Source organism: Drosophila serrata, unplaced genomic scaffold, assembly GCF_035046125.1.
Source record: "Drosophila serrata isolate PLE 108 unplaced genomic scaffold, ASM3504612v1 contig_347, whole genome shotgun sequence".
Classification (NCBI taxonomy): domain Eukaryota; kingdom Metazoa; phylum Arthropoda; class Insecta; order Diptera; family Drosophilidae; genus Drosophila; species Drosophila serrata.
The window spans coordinates 3,108,947-3,122,974 of record NW_028257245.1 but is presented as its reverse complement, the minus strand read 5'-3'; the positions used below and the strand labels follow the sequence as shown (position 1 = coordinate 3,122,974).

Sequence of the window (14,028 nt, the reverse complement as noted above, 5' to 3'; positions counted from 1 at the left end):
CCTGGTCTCCTGGCAATTGAGTAGCTCCCCGAAGTCTATTCGAAGCGAAGCCTATTTTGGTAGCGGGGGCTTTAGGTGGTGGTTTCAACCGAGCCCCGCCCGAGGCTGCAGCTTCACATTTTGAAGATGGTAACGCAAATTGAGGGGACTAATCTCAACTAGATTAAATGCACTTAAAGCAACCTGCCTGAGTAGTTTCTGGGCTGAGCAAATCCCACGCCAGTGACTGACTGGCAGACTGACTGGCTGTCAGTGGGCGGAGGCCCATTAATCAAATTTGCACACGCTCAAAATGGCGGAAACAACATGGAAAATGTGGAGCCATTCCCAGACGAAGGGCGAACGAGTGCCAGATTGGGTGAGGGCCCTCCTTAAAGAGGGGCAATTAATGGTTAATAACTTGTCTGGCGGGCGGAAATAGCCCGGAAACTGATAACTGGCGTACATTATTATAATCGGGTCCTAATCGGCACTGGGATAAGCACTCCGGCGAATCCGGAGCTCGTTTTATCCATCCTAGTGCTCAGCACTTGTCTACGCATCCGACGACCGTGTCATGCCCGAGGAAACTTCCGAAGGAACATCATTCACTCGCCGTTCTTCGGTGTTCGAGCTGATTATTTGCTGTTCAAACTTGTCTTACACCACAGCCACATGCTCGGCGAACAAAAGTTGAGCTGAAAATTGATTAATAGGTGTGCTGGAAGGAGGAGCCGAGCCCAGCAAGCACTGCCATAGTCATTATCACCGGTCCTGGGGCATCCTCTTCGAGAGGCGACACTGACGCCCTTGGTGGTGGCGCCGGTACCAGGCCTCAATCCTTGCTCCCGCCAGGACATGGATGTTTCGCTTTAATTAATTTCATTTTGTCGCCCATCGGGGGTCCGCCTCTAATACTTTATCTTGCTTGAAGGGGCCGACCCAGATTGAATTCCACTTGGGAGCTTGAGGTGATTTATGCCCGGCCACCTTCGATGCAGTCTCCTGGCAGCCCGATGCATTCAAATCAATTTCACCTGGACAATTTGCCGAGGTCCCTGCTCCTGGCTCAGTCTGGAACTGTAGCCGGAGCTGAGGTTTCGCCTAATGGCTCCTGCTCAATCGAGGAGCCACTGCAGCCCGCTGTGACTGATTGTCGGAGCAGCGTGAGGCCATCAAACGGGAACATTACATTGCACCAAACGACTTTTGCTCTTTAAAAGCAATTTGGTGTACGTACGTGAATGTGGCGGCACAGCAGGGCGAATTTGATGCCGCCAACATGGAGGCGTTTGGGTTTGGGCCCAAACAAAGCCCAGCCAGGGAACAATGGCGGTGTCAGAAATATAAATTGTGTCATTCCATAAAGTGTTTTTAATAAAGTTTACCCATCGCGGCCGAACAATGCGTTACAAATTTGCGTCACAATGACCAAGGCTGTCAGGCGGGATGCGGGATACTGCTGACACGGCTAAACGATTGGCTTTTCCTCTGGCTCTATGGTTTCTGGCTTCTGGCTTGTGGCTTCTGGCTTCTGGCCTCAACATGCCATTGACACTGCGGATCGCGTTCGATGCGTATCGCGTACGCCACGCGGCGATACAGACGACATAACAGATGCTGACACGGGGATTAGGTGGCATCAAGTGAGCATTGAACGTGGCACGAGCCACGAGCCACAAGCCACGAGCTCTCATTGCCAGGAGCTCCGCGCCAGGAGCCGCCATCCCTCAATTGCTTAGACTACCGACATGTCCTTGAACTCTTCATTGACAAATCGCTTGAGGAGCACTTGAATTTTAAATCTCACGCACTTGCACAAGTCAGTAAAATATAAGATTAACGTTTACTATACTACACAAATCACAACAAGCTTAATTCTTACTGAACAGTTTATTTAAAATGTAATTATATGGTTATTATTAGAGGCGATTGATTTGGAAAGTTAGTGTACAAATGGATTATAAACAAGCGAGTTGAAGTCCTTATAAAGTTCAATGTTTTATCTATCTTGCTTGCACTTGCCTTATATGCTTAGCCGCGTTTTAAATCTTGGTAGAACGCCGGTAAGGACAAACAAACATATAATTTTTGTCAGCATTTTTGAAATTTTTATGTTTAAAAATAAAATAATTAGACAATTTGTACTAGAACACCGCAGAATAGATAGTATTTATATTAAATGTACAAGGTTTTAAGCACACGATATCTTAGCATCTTGTTCACTCGACTAAAGCTTTCTTACAGGTCAATAATTGATACATACATTTCACCAAACTAAATACATAAAAGCCATATATATATATATATATATATATATATTTATTATAACAAGCGCTTCAGTAACCATTATGTAAATGTAACTAACGGAACTTGGCTTTTAAGAAATTCGTATTTTAAATGTCAGTATCTTTTATTAATTAGATTAAAACATTTTCATTAAATTTTCATTATTTTCTTTACCATTCCTAAAATTTTTATTCTATATTTCTGAACTTTTTTTTAATTATATGAATGCATGTTTTAAAAATTGTCATTATTTTTTACCTTTTCAAAATAATTTCTTCAGAAATCCTGTCTTTCTTTTTAGTTTTCCATTTCTTGTAGATTCTGTGCACAATGACTTTTACTTAGTTTCCTTCAATCTATATAATTTTCAGTGATAGGTGTAAGATAACCCCTTTACAAAAGGCCAATGTAACGATATTTAAAATTAAATTTCCATAATCTGCGTCATTTTGGGCGGCAATTAAAAGCCACAACCGCTTGACACATGTTGCAACAACGAAATGCGGTCTCGAATAGGCGGCGTTTAAGCGCCGGAATAGGGCCATTCAAATTTAATCAGATGCAATTTTTCAGCATTACCATAGCCAGACAGACTCACCTTCTCTCGTTGCAGGTGGACATCCTGGACACGTCCGGTGACATGCAATTCCCCGCCATGCGACGCCTGTCCATTGCCACGGCGCACGCGTTCATGCTCGTGTACGCGGCCACATCGGCGCCCAGCTTCCAGTGTGTGAAGCAGTGCTTCGAGGAGATCCGGGAGCAACGCGGTGATTTTCAGGTGAGCCAGCAAACAGCACCAGCACCAGCACCTGCATTTTGCATGTAATCAGTGCGAGCTGGAAGATCAGAGGGCACAACGCGAGCTCACACCGTTTGCCACAATGCGAAAAGCAATTAAAAATGCTCCCCTTTGAGCCGGCGGAGTCAAGCCAAGCGGCAATGGTTTAGGCTTGTTCCAGAGCCCATGTTCTGATGCGGCACAGTGGGTCGACTCAAATGAAAGCACAAAAAAAATAAATAAATCCTTTAAGTTGATTTAGAAAGGATAGTACAAGTTTAAACAACGTGACATGAAATTGAAGTAACATAATAACTAAAAAAAAATAAACTTGAAATGTGACTTATGTTTTAGAACGAATTCTTAAGACTGAATGAACCGAAAGATCTTGTTGGAAATTCTATAAATGGAAAATGAAGCAGTTAAATATTGTTGGTAAATTTGTTGTTTATTTTCTTTTCTTTACTGACTAAAAAAAATTACTGCTTTTACTCGACCCACTGTGCGCCAGTTAGTACTATTGTTTCCGCTGGCGCTTTCACGGTTTCCGCTTCCCGCCGCCATTGTGCCGGCGAGTGTCAATTATGGCACAATGGCACACAACGACCCGTGCTTCTTTGTGTTCTCCCCGATTTCGGTGGGACAATTGGAGAGCCCTGCACACGGATGCTGGCATTCTGTTTATGCTCCTGCGAATGCCACTGCTAATTCGCCCTTCGTTCGTTTCATTCGCAGGACATTCCCATTGTGATTGCCGGGAACAAGGCCGACTTGGCCAGCACCCACAGAGAGGTCAAGCTGGAGGAGGTGACCGATTGGGTATTCTGCGAGCTGCCTCGATTACGGTAAGTCCCTGCATTTATTTAGCAAAACATGGCGGGCATAAAAAGCGCGCAACAGCTGCTGTTGCTGCTGCTGCAGCTGCATGCGACAGCAATTAGGGGACAAACTGCCAAAAGTTGTGCAACAAAGCCGGCGAGCACAAAGCCGCAAAACCGCCAAACAGCTGCAATTTTCATAAGTAACGCAACAAAGTGGAATTAAAAATGCCTCATAAATTCTGGCCGCCCAACTGCATGGGGGCCAGCCAACCCTGGAAAAGCTGAAGCAAACGGCAAATGGCAATGGCAAGCGTCGCAATTAAATTGCTACAAATGAAATTAAGCGCCAGAGTTCGTGATGGGGGCCGTTTGGCCCCCGAAATCAGTTGCATTGTCCGAGGATGGGGTTGCGGCGCTCATTAAATGCCATTTGTTGGCATGAAAAACAAGCTCCAGCCAGGGGGAAAATTGCAATTCGCCGGCAGTCACTAGTCAGCAGTCATGTCACAGAGAACATTTCCCCCTAATAGCTCCTAATTGGCTATCTTGTGCCGCAAACGGTGTCGGTGTCGTGCGGCACATCAACTGCCACCTGCGACCACCTGGTCGTATGAGCGATATGTTCGAGTATTCCCGGCAAGGCCTCTCTGAATGCTAAACAGTTGTGGCATCCTGTATGCATATATGCACATAGTATGCATGAGGTCCTTCAACTCGAATGCTCTCGAAGTGCTCGAAAGCTGTCACAGAGGAAATGTTTGTTTGATAAATACTAAATAGAGGGAATGAATATGTTCAGTAAACTCCAATAGAGTCCAAATAATTCAAAACAAATTCCAGAGAATTCCAGAGATTGCAATTTCTGTAACGCTCAAGTTACTCTAAAAAAGAAATCCTTTGCCAGTCAGTATTTCAGTTTGAACGAGTGGTAAATGAGTACACAGGCCTCATTAAGTTCCTTTTTTTCTTCCCCATTAACAATTTTAATTCACTTCTCGCGTGACAACTAGCCCTGAAATCGTGGCCGCATCCTTTCGATTCGCTCGGACAAGGTCTCGCTGCTGGCACTTCCTTTCCAGCCTTTCGTACCGTACCTTTGGCGCTGTAATTGCTTCCGTAATAAACTGTGGGGCCGGCCTCGTAAAAATCACTTACAATCACATACGTGCCTTGCCACTGGACGAGTGGAGCCCGAGGAGGAGTGCTGCCATAATTTCATATCCTGGGAAGACCCGGGCAGTGGATAGGGGAAAAAGCGAGGCGTGGCACGCTCGTGTTGCTGTTTAAGCAAGCGTGCGTAAACTTATTTAAAAGCGACCGACACACAGACCAAACAACACCACACAGGAGGCGCACTCAACCGCAGAATGGAGATGACAGAGGCCGCAGGACGAGGGACGAAGGACACAGAGCAGAGAGCACAGGACGCAGGACAGTTGGCGCGAGCATTACGTACAAATCTCTGTTGGATTAAACATTCACGCAGATTGATGGCGCGGTTTGGGCCACGGCAGAGTGTGTGGCACCTTGAACCTTTCGCCACAATCGTGCACCTCCGCACGTGGCAGGAGTGCTTCGAGGAGCGTATCCCCGGCACCGAGATGCAATGCAATTTGTTGCTCCACCGCCGCCTGCCTTTCAGTCCTTCTATCTCCCGGTCTGTCTGCCTGTCTGCGGTTAAACGCTTTAAGAGCACGCCACTCAAGTGCATTTATCAGCCTGAATGAGTACACCCTGCGTATACATAATATGAGGATATGTGGATACGTGTATATATGGATAGGTGGATAGGTGGCAGCCTGCTACATGTGTAAGTGGCTTACTCCCCGAAGCTGGAACAATGTATTTATTCAACGTTTAATTGCAAACTCATGCGTATTTTACCTCGCATTCTGCCTGGGTTAATGCGAAAAAAAATGAAAATAACTCGCAGCCCATATCAATTTTGCTCTGATTTACTGTTATTGCAGCTTATGGCCTTAACAATTCAGACATCTATTTATTTATTTTGCCAAGTCAGCTGTTACAATTTTAATTAAATGAAGCTTTGGTGAAATATGCAATTATTCTGAGGCACTCTCCATTAGCAGCCTCACAACGATTTTCTCTCGAGAGGCCCTGGAACGATATTATTAATGTTTGGCCTGTGTTTGATGATGGATGATTTAAAATGAAGTTCAAGTGAAGATAAAAAAATATATACAGATTCTTTCCGTAAACAATCGTTTATATACATTTTCCATTTAACCAGACGGTTGGTATGGAAGATATAATCTCAGTTGGTTTTAGTATGAACTCTAATTTTGTGCTCTCTTTGAATTTAATGGTATAGATTGTTCAGATAGTTTCAATGGCAACCTAAAAAAAATTATTTTACGCTATATATGTTATTTCCTTTTTTAGGAGCCTAAATTAAGTATCAAAGTACAACCTAATATATAGATTAGGGATGACTAAAAATATGGACATATCGATACTGTTTCTGTATTACGGAAATATTTAAAGCTGTTTCTTAACTTTCTGACTTAAGTTCGATAAATTGATATTCTGTTTAATACGGCACATCCATGTGTTTGTACTGTCTGTAATGTAATTTTTCCCAATCAAAATACCATTATTTTAATTAAAACATTAAACCCGATTATAATAATTGCTAATGCGTAATAATGGGTAAGAAGTATTTTAAAAACCAATCATATAATTTAACACGGAAATCAATTATTAATCAGCTAAAGATGGTTTTATAATTAAAATTTACAATTAAACTGGCAAACATGGTAGGCTAGATACTAGATATTTTAAGCATTACCAAAAGCTGAACATCGCCTGTTCTCACATCGTCCTCGTCTGTTTCTTGTCGCAGTATGGATTGGGGGCCATGGCGAATCGGCTTTGTGACCACAACCTGTGCAAAATACAACATGACATGCCTAATTTAGCCATTAGCCACGTTTGCCTCCGGCTGTTGAGCTGCGATGGGCAACTGCTATGCGAAGGCCACTCGCAAAAACTACGCTTTGCATTGAACATGCGAATACCAGACGCACATTTTTGTGCTGGTGTTGTTTCGACTTTTGGCTTTTTCGGTTTAGTTTCAGCTTTGTTTTCGAAATTCGCTGACGTATACGCTAGTTACGCAGCCACCCCTGAAAAGTATGCCACGTTTTTTAACCAAGTCCGTTCGGTGTGTTTTTGTTTGTTCGTTTTAGGGCCAAGGTACTGGAGTGTTCGGCGAAGGAAGACAGCAATGTGACCGATCTGTTCAAGTCCCTGCTCTCCCTGTCCCGCTTCCTCCCCGCCAGCAGTAGCGGGAGCGGGGGCAGCGGGGCCAGCGGAGAGGCGGCTCCCAGCGGCTTCAAGCGGCGCTCATCAGCCTATGTCAGCGCATCGTCCAGTCGAAGTAAGTACAGAACTCGCCTTAAAAACTATGTTAAATTTAAATTAAGAGGACTGAGTGGCCACAGCAATTGCTGGGAATTAAAATTGTGTGCTACATTGTAAACTAACATTTTTAATGCACATTTTCATGAGTGTCCTAAAAAGCTTTTCGAAACTGAAAATGTAAAAAAAAACTGTATATTTTCCGGCTAAAAAAATGGTTTTAAAATGATGCTTAATAGTAATTTAATAGTATAAATTATTAACGTATCTTGTTACTTTTTTTAGATTTTATTTTTCAAAAGATAAGGAATATTATTTATAGATTAAATACCGTTGTTTTCTCAATTGCAATGTATAATATGTTCTTCAAATATTTCTTCATTGAATTTTACTTACTTACCGAAGGAATTAATTCATAGATATGGCATCACTATTTGAAACAAATAGCAAATTATCAATCGGTATTTTAAGTTACTTTATAAATATGTATGATACGGTACTTCGAACCGGAAATTAAAATTATTTATATTTGTGTATTAATCATCTAATATCTATACATTTCAATCATAAATATGTTTGTTTCGTTGCCATTGTGTTATTTATTAAGCTCAACAATTTCTTTGTATAATAATTTTCTATTTTTTGATAAATATTAATTAATACTTTTCCTCTCGCTATCTTATTTTATTTTTCACACCGAAAATATAAATCAAAATAACTCTGGGACAATTGCTTTGTCTGCTGTCGTACATGATGGATCCATGACAATTTGTTTCCATGGCCACGTGAAATGAAACCCGAATTGGAGACAGCTCGGGGGGAAGGGGTGTAGCCCATTGTCGATTGTTTTTTACCCGCTGCAGTTTCAAATATCAATTAAACATTCCCATTCGCCGGCTCCGATTGAAAGCCGGAGCCTTTGAACGGAGGCATCAGACGGGTTTGGTTTCAGCCCCATTCGGCGCTTTAAGTTTCGATATAAGCAGCTTAATTAGTGCAAAATTAACATATATCGCCATATACCGGCCATAAATGCAATAATTAAGCCGCTTGCAGGTCGCGTGTAATTAAGCCGTGGGCTTAAGCTCCGACTAGAGCGCATCTGGCGGGGTTTAATCAATAATTGATGCACATTTATTAATAAATTAATTTTAAATCAAAAGGGGGAAAGCCGCACGGACGTGGGGCCCAATAAAGGGGCATTCTTGGGGCGCGCCTAGGTCTAGGATGAATTTGGCAATTTGGCTAATTGAATGCAATTAGCATTCCAGCTTCAATAGCAGCCCGCCGACCACCGTTCGTTGTTCGCTGTCCGCTGTCTTTGGCCTAATTAATTGTGGGAATTCGGCAGGAGAACCGGCGAAAAGACCCTTTCTTCCATTCCAATTGACAAAGACAAACTCTTTTTCATTATTCATCAGACGACAAAAACGGAGCCTGATAAAAGAAACACAGGAACGAAGAGCAGAAGGCTGCTGGGGAAAATATGTTACAATGGGATACAACTCGGTCCCCCAACTCCCTTCGATGTTCAAACGCGTCTGGCGTCTGATCAAAACGCTCTCGAGCGAGCACGTGTATTAATTAAATAGCTTGACCTTCTAATTACCCCGTAATGGAATGCTTTATTATCTCATTAAAAACTTAGTTCGCGGCATATGAAAATAGAACGAGGCAACAACCAGGAGGATGGCCAACAAGCAACATCCAAGAACGACTGCCAACGGCCAAGAACGGCTCAAGAAGTTTTAAATTTTGCCCGGCTCCTCCTTGGAGTATAAATATCTAGTTAATTAATGTTGCCCAAAAAACTCATCCCATTAAATGGCAGCCAAATAATTAATTTAATTTCCGTTGGAGAAAAAGTTGTTGAGTCATCAGAGATCCCCTGTAGCCACTGCTCCTTCGCACTGTTGCCAATAATTTAATTGTTTGCCGGAAAGTCTTTTGATAAATTTTTAGTGGCCCCCAGCCCTCGTTTGCCGCCGCAAAAGTCATTCAAATTAAGTGCAAAGTTGCCCGCCGGCGAAAACGCCAAACTGGAAGTTACTGCTGTATGCAAGTAAATAATTTCCAGCAAGCTTGAATCCGAATGGCCGAGAGCACTGGAGTGCGCAAAAAAACATATTAAATGCTGGCCAAAAATGTCCTCAAATACTTGGTCAGGGGTCGAGGGTCGAGAGTGGCAGGTGGAAGGTGGAAGGTTCGTCCTGCTGCCGATGACAGGCGGACAAGAGACAAGCGACGATAGTCGTCGACGTTTGTCTGAATGGCGAAGGTCGTCGTCGAGTGGCAGACTATAGACTTCATACGGCCCACACACATTTGGACGGTTCAACGGACGACTTGCCGCAGAGGTGACAGCGGTGACAACAGCGCCCTGAGTGTGCCACCAAAAATAGGTCTAAGCACTTAATCACAGCCGGCTCAGGGGGGCTGGGACTGGCACTGGCACTGGCACGGGGGCCGCTCCAAGTCAAGTAATTGCCTTAAAATGTACACCGCGGCGTATGCAAAAACAAATCGCAGATATTTCATTTACAATGCTGCCATTTTGTTGCCGAGATTGTTTCTTGTCGTGCCGGAGAGCACTGTAAAAAAATATGGATTCAAATTAAACAATGTTTATGTTTCTCCATAACTTATTCTTTAAACCCGAATTTAATTGTCTTCAATTATGTGGTTTTCGTGTAAACTTATAAATAATGTTATTAGAATAAAGTTAAAAGTATATAAAATACTATAATAAGTTTTAATACATATGTAGCTTATATTTATTAATATACTAGGAAACCTGGCGAACTTCGTTTTATGTAACATTTCGTGGTAAAAAATAATGAAGAAATATTTTTTATTTATGTTTTATACTTGAAAAGTAAGGGAGCCACTTTAACTTTTTCACTTGCGCAGCACAATCCCGCCGTTTCCCTTTTGAACTTTAACGCATTGCAATATCGGCATATAGTCGTCATTGGTCCAATATCTACATTTTCACCATCACTGTAGTTCTCCGTTAATGCCAATGATCTTCGTGTCCTCACGCGTTTTCTGAATAGGACACGTTCTCTTATTTTATTTTGTCTTTCTTCTGTGAATACACGTCGTCCTTTTGGACTATAACCTCAAATGCACGATCCACATAATTAACACAGTTCAACTTACCACCTTAAAGACAAATGCCTACATTTTATTTATTTTATTGTTTCCAATTGAAATGTTAAGAAACCACTACTTGATATATTGGTTTGTAGTAAATGCTATATATCAGCGATGGATATCCCGCTCTTCTGTAGAACGGGATAATAAGTATCCTATATCCGTCTCCTACTGCATATACTTTATATAATGCTATGAATATTTTATATAATTTTGTTATTATTTTAAACTTCATATTAACCTATTTCCCATTTATTTTTTAAGCGGAAAATCGTTTAGTCTTTTCTATTGCGGTCTCTGGTTAGACAAACTTGACCTTCTGAAGGCTTATTTTTTGTTTTATTAATGTAATATGCACTACATTATTATGCTTTTAAATACATTTTTTGACCAGAACAAGGGTATTAAATTGGTTTCATCTATTTTGTCGATTTGAGGCAAGCCATTGAGATCTTTATTAAAAAATCCAATCAATATTTCATTTTAAAAATGTGTCTTAAATGCAACACAATTGAAAACTCTATATTCAGTGTCTTAAAAGCTCATGTGGTTTGTGTAGCCCCCATGATTTACTTCCGAATTTTTATCAGACAGACTTACCTCCGTTGAGTTATTTTTTAGTAATTTTCTTTCATTATTTTTTATTATATTAATTTACATATTTCCATCAAACACACTCCATTTTTCTCTGTGGCTGCTACAAATGTTACATGTATGTTTACGGCTCTGAAATGAATTTGTGTGACGGGTGTGATGGGTGATGGGGCGGCACAGGAACGGACGAGCGCGTAAGTTGAGACAAAGCCAAAGCTGCAGGCCACATACATGTGCTGTGGCCAGGAAAGCGGCTTTTGCCGGGTCCTCCTCCGACACGGCTCCTCGGCCTGCTGCTGCGGCTCCCGTGTACTTTCCGTGCCTCGGGTGGTTTTGGGGCGGTTCACACCGCAAGCCGTTTTATTTGTAGCCCGGCAACCCAGGCCCTAACTCAATTGTGGAAGTCTCGTAATACACATTAAATGCGAAATATATTGTGTGCCACGTACATGCGTGTGATCCACTCTGGCAGTAAAACAATCAACTATGGAATTATGGTGGTATTTAAAAAATAACGATTATTTTCAGTGTGGGAAAAACTCGTTTTGTTAAATAAAAAACGATGTGAGTGTGAAATAGTTGTCCCCTTTAATTTGAGAGACACATTATTACGTTTGTTTTTTTGCACATTTAAGGCATAAAAAGCTTGCATTTTTACAGTACAAATAACCCCGTTTACTACTCTTATACATATAGTATATATATCCCTCAACACAACAAGTTACAAAAAGTGCTGTCCCTTTACGTGAACATTTCAACTTCAGGATATGTAAACCATTTACTGTGCGGTAATGAAACCCATTGAGACACCCGAATATGTTGTGTTTTTCTTCATTTGAATCAGCACAGTCCCGCCGTGTGTCTTCCCGATGAAACCCGACACACAGAGAGCCGGCAGAGTAAAACAAATTTAATTTAAATTTCTGTTACACGACGCACGCACGCATCAATTCCCGCCACATATGCACAATTTATACCCAGTCCGACCCCAGCCACCGGCACATCCTGTCGCCCCGGCACCCACTTGTTTGTTTTTGTGCTTCTCCGGCACAATTCCCGTGCTCTGTTGGCAGTTGCCCTCGTTACGGCTTTCATCCATGCGGCCACTGAGCTGCGGGGATGCCGGAGTTAGGTGGATCCTTGCCTCCTGAGCGGGAGTGAGCGCGGGAGGGGGAGCGGGAGGCATTTTTCGCGCGCTCTCTGTCAGCGGCAGTCGCAGTGCGAGTTCCCCCGCTGCTCGGCGCCTTTTTTTGACAACAATGGCGCTTGGCGGCCATTTTGTTTGCACTTGACACCGCCGACACCCAGAAGTATGCAACACTCCGTCGGCAGCCTGGATGGCAGGCTGACTGGTCATAAAGTGCTGGCGTGCTCAATAATTCTGTTTGCTCGGATCATTTGGCCACACAGCGACACAGACACATTTTCGCCGCTAAGCTGTAAACTTTAATAACTGAACTGACTTGGCTTACGCTTTGGCTTTCCCTTTGTCTTTGTGGCTCCTAATGCCGGTACCGTCCGTCCGTCCGTCTGGCCAACGATTGTTTTCCCGCCCATTGTAAGCCCCTCCTTTGTTTGCGGCTTTATGGCCCGCTCCGGGAGAACAAAAAGGCCTTGTTTGTTTACTGGCAACTGGCAAACTGGCAAACATCTTGCTGCGAACACCTTTTGTGTGCTTTTAACACTCTCGTTGGCAGGCTAAGCTGGCTGATTGAGGATTGCCAGAAAGTTAACGACTTCATTGACATGGCTTACTTAATTGGTGAGAGCTACATTGTCAGTCTTGGCCTCCTTTCAAAAGAGATTGATTGGAAATCTTATTTTCATACATTAAATTTTACAATGATAGGATAAGAAATTGTGTGTGCATTGTTTTTGTGGGAAAAAGATTGCATTGACTGTAAATATTTGGCCCAAGCCTTGCAATTTAATTAAATCTGCACTTGATAACTGATTTTCCGGGTAATAAAGTTCCTTCATAAAAATAGTACCTTAGCCATCTCAACCATCAGGGGTTATTCCTTTGAGAAGCCCCATCTACCCCATTTGCCCCATTGGTGGCAGATGCGTGGCAGATACTCAAGCTGGACGGGGGGAAGGGGAAATTGGGTTCTGCTGTTGAGACCTCTTATCTTGAGATGAACTTTGACTGTGCAGCCGGCTGTAAAAAAACCCATTTCGAGCGGTAACTTTGCGAATGTGATGCAACTCCCTCCCCGGCTCTTTGTGTGTGTTTCGCTCATAAGTTAATTACGAAAGCGCACGGCGGCTGCACTGGCAGTCCGGGTATGCCAGTTGCTGCGGCAACGGACAAGGACGCCTCCACCGTCGTTTGGGAAATTGGATTTTCCCCTGCATTGGCAGTTCGCTGCTAGCACAGCTTCCCGAAATCGCGCATTCCCTTTGTGCCGGTGCTCGACGGCCGTTAAATGCACTCGTGGATACTAATTAGTGACGCATTATTATCTATTTGTTGCAGATAAAAATCGCATGAACAGCCCGGCTCTCGGTGGAGCCGGCGGCAGCGGTGACAAGAAGTGTTCCAGCCTGGTGGACGCCGTCGATGTGGCCAGCACCAGTGCGGAGGCCAAGCTGAAGCCGCGTTCCAGGTGAGTTCAACACGCGCCTGATCACACCTACACCCGGGAAAAAACCCTATGAATTTCAGTACATCGCCTTTGGTTTATATTTATAATTTATTTTTAATTTTTGAAAACAATCCAGTGAGTAAGTTCCAATTAAAAACTAAAGAAGATAAGACTTTAATTATTTTACTCCATCATTTATTTGTAAAAAAAAATAGGTTGGATACAGTAGAGTATATAGTCTTCATAATTATCAACAGCCGAGCCGATTTAGCCATCATCCTTGTGAATCTGCGGATCTCAAAGAATTCAAGAGCAATCAAATTATGGTGACAATATTCATATCTATTGCATGCAGACTAAAAATATAAAACCCATATATTCTTAGGAATTTTCCTTTAAAGTAACTAAAATTTTAGTAATATTGAATAACAAGAGGGGT

The 14,028-nt window shown here is 42.7% G+C and overlaps 1 protein-coding gene across 1 annotated transcript in view; it reads left to right on the top strand.

Annotated features, from left to right (window-relative positions):
- Positions 1–14,028, top strand: part of LOC110189416 (GTP-binding protein Di-Ras2) — a 33,619-nt gene that overhangs the window by 16,702 nt on the left and 2,889 nt on the right. The window contains exons 3-6 of the mRNA XM_020959475.2: positions 2,882–3,049; positions 3,785–3,894; positions 7,080–7,270; positions 13,481–13,610. Of these exons, the coding sequence (XP_020815134.1) occupies positions 2,882–3,049; positions 3,785–3,894; positions 7,080–7,270; positions 13,481–13,610 (599 nt within the window). The remainder of the gene's footprint in view (positions 1–2,881; positions 3,050–3,784; positions 3,895–7,079; positions 7,271–13,480; positions 13,611–14,028) is intronic.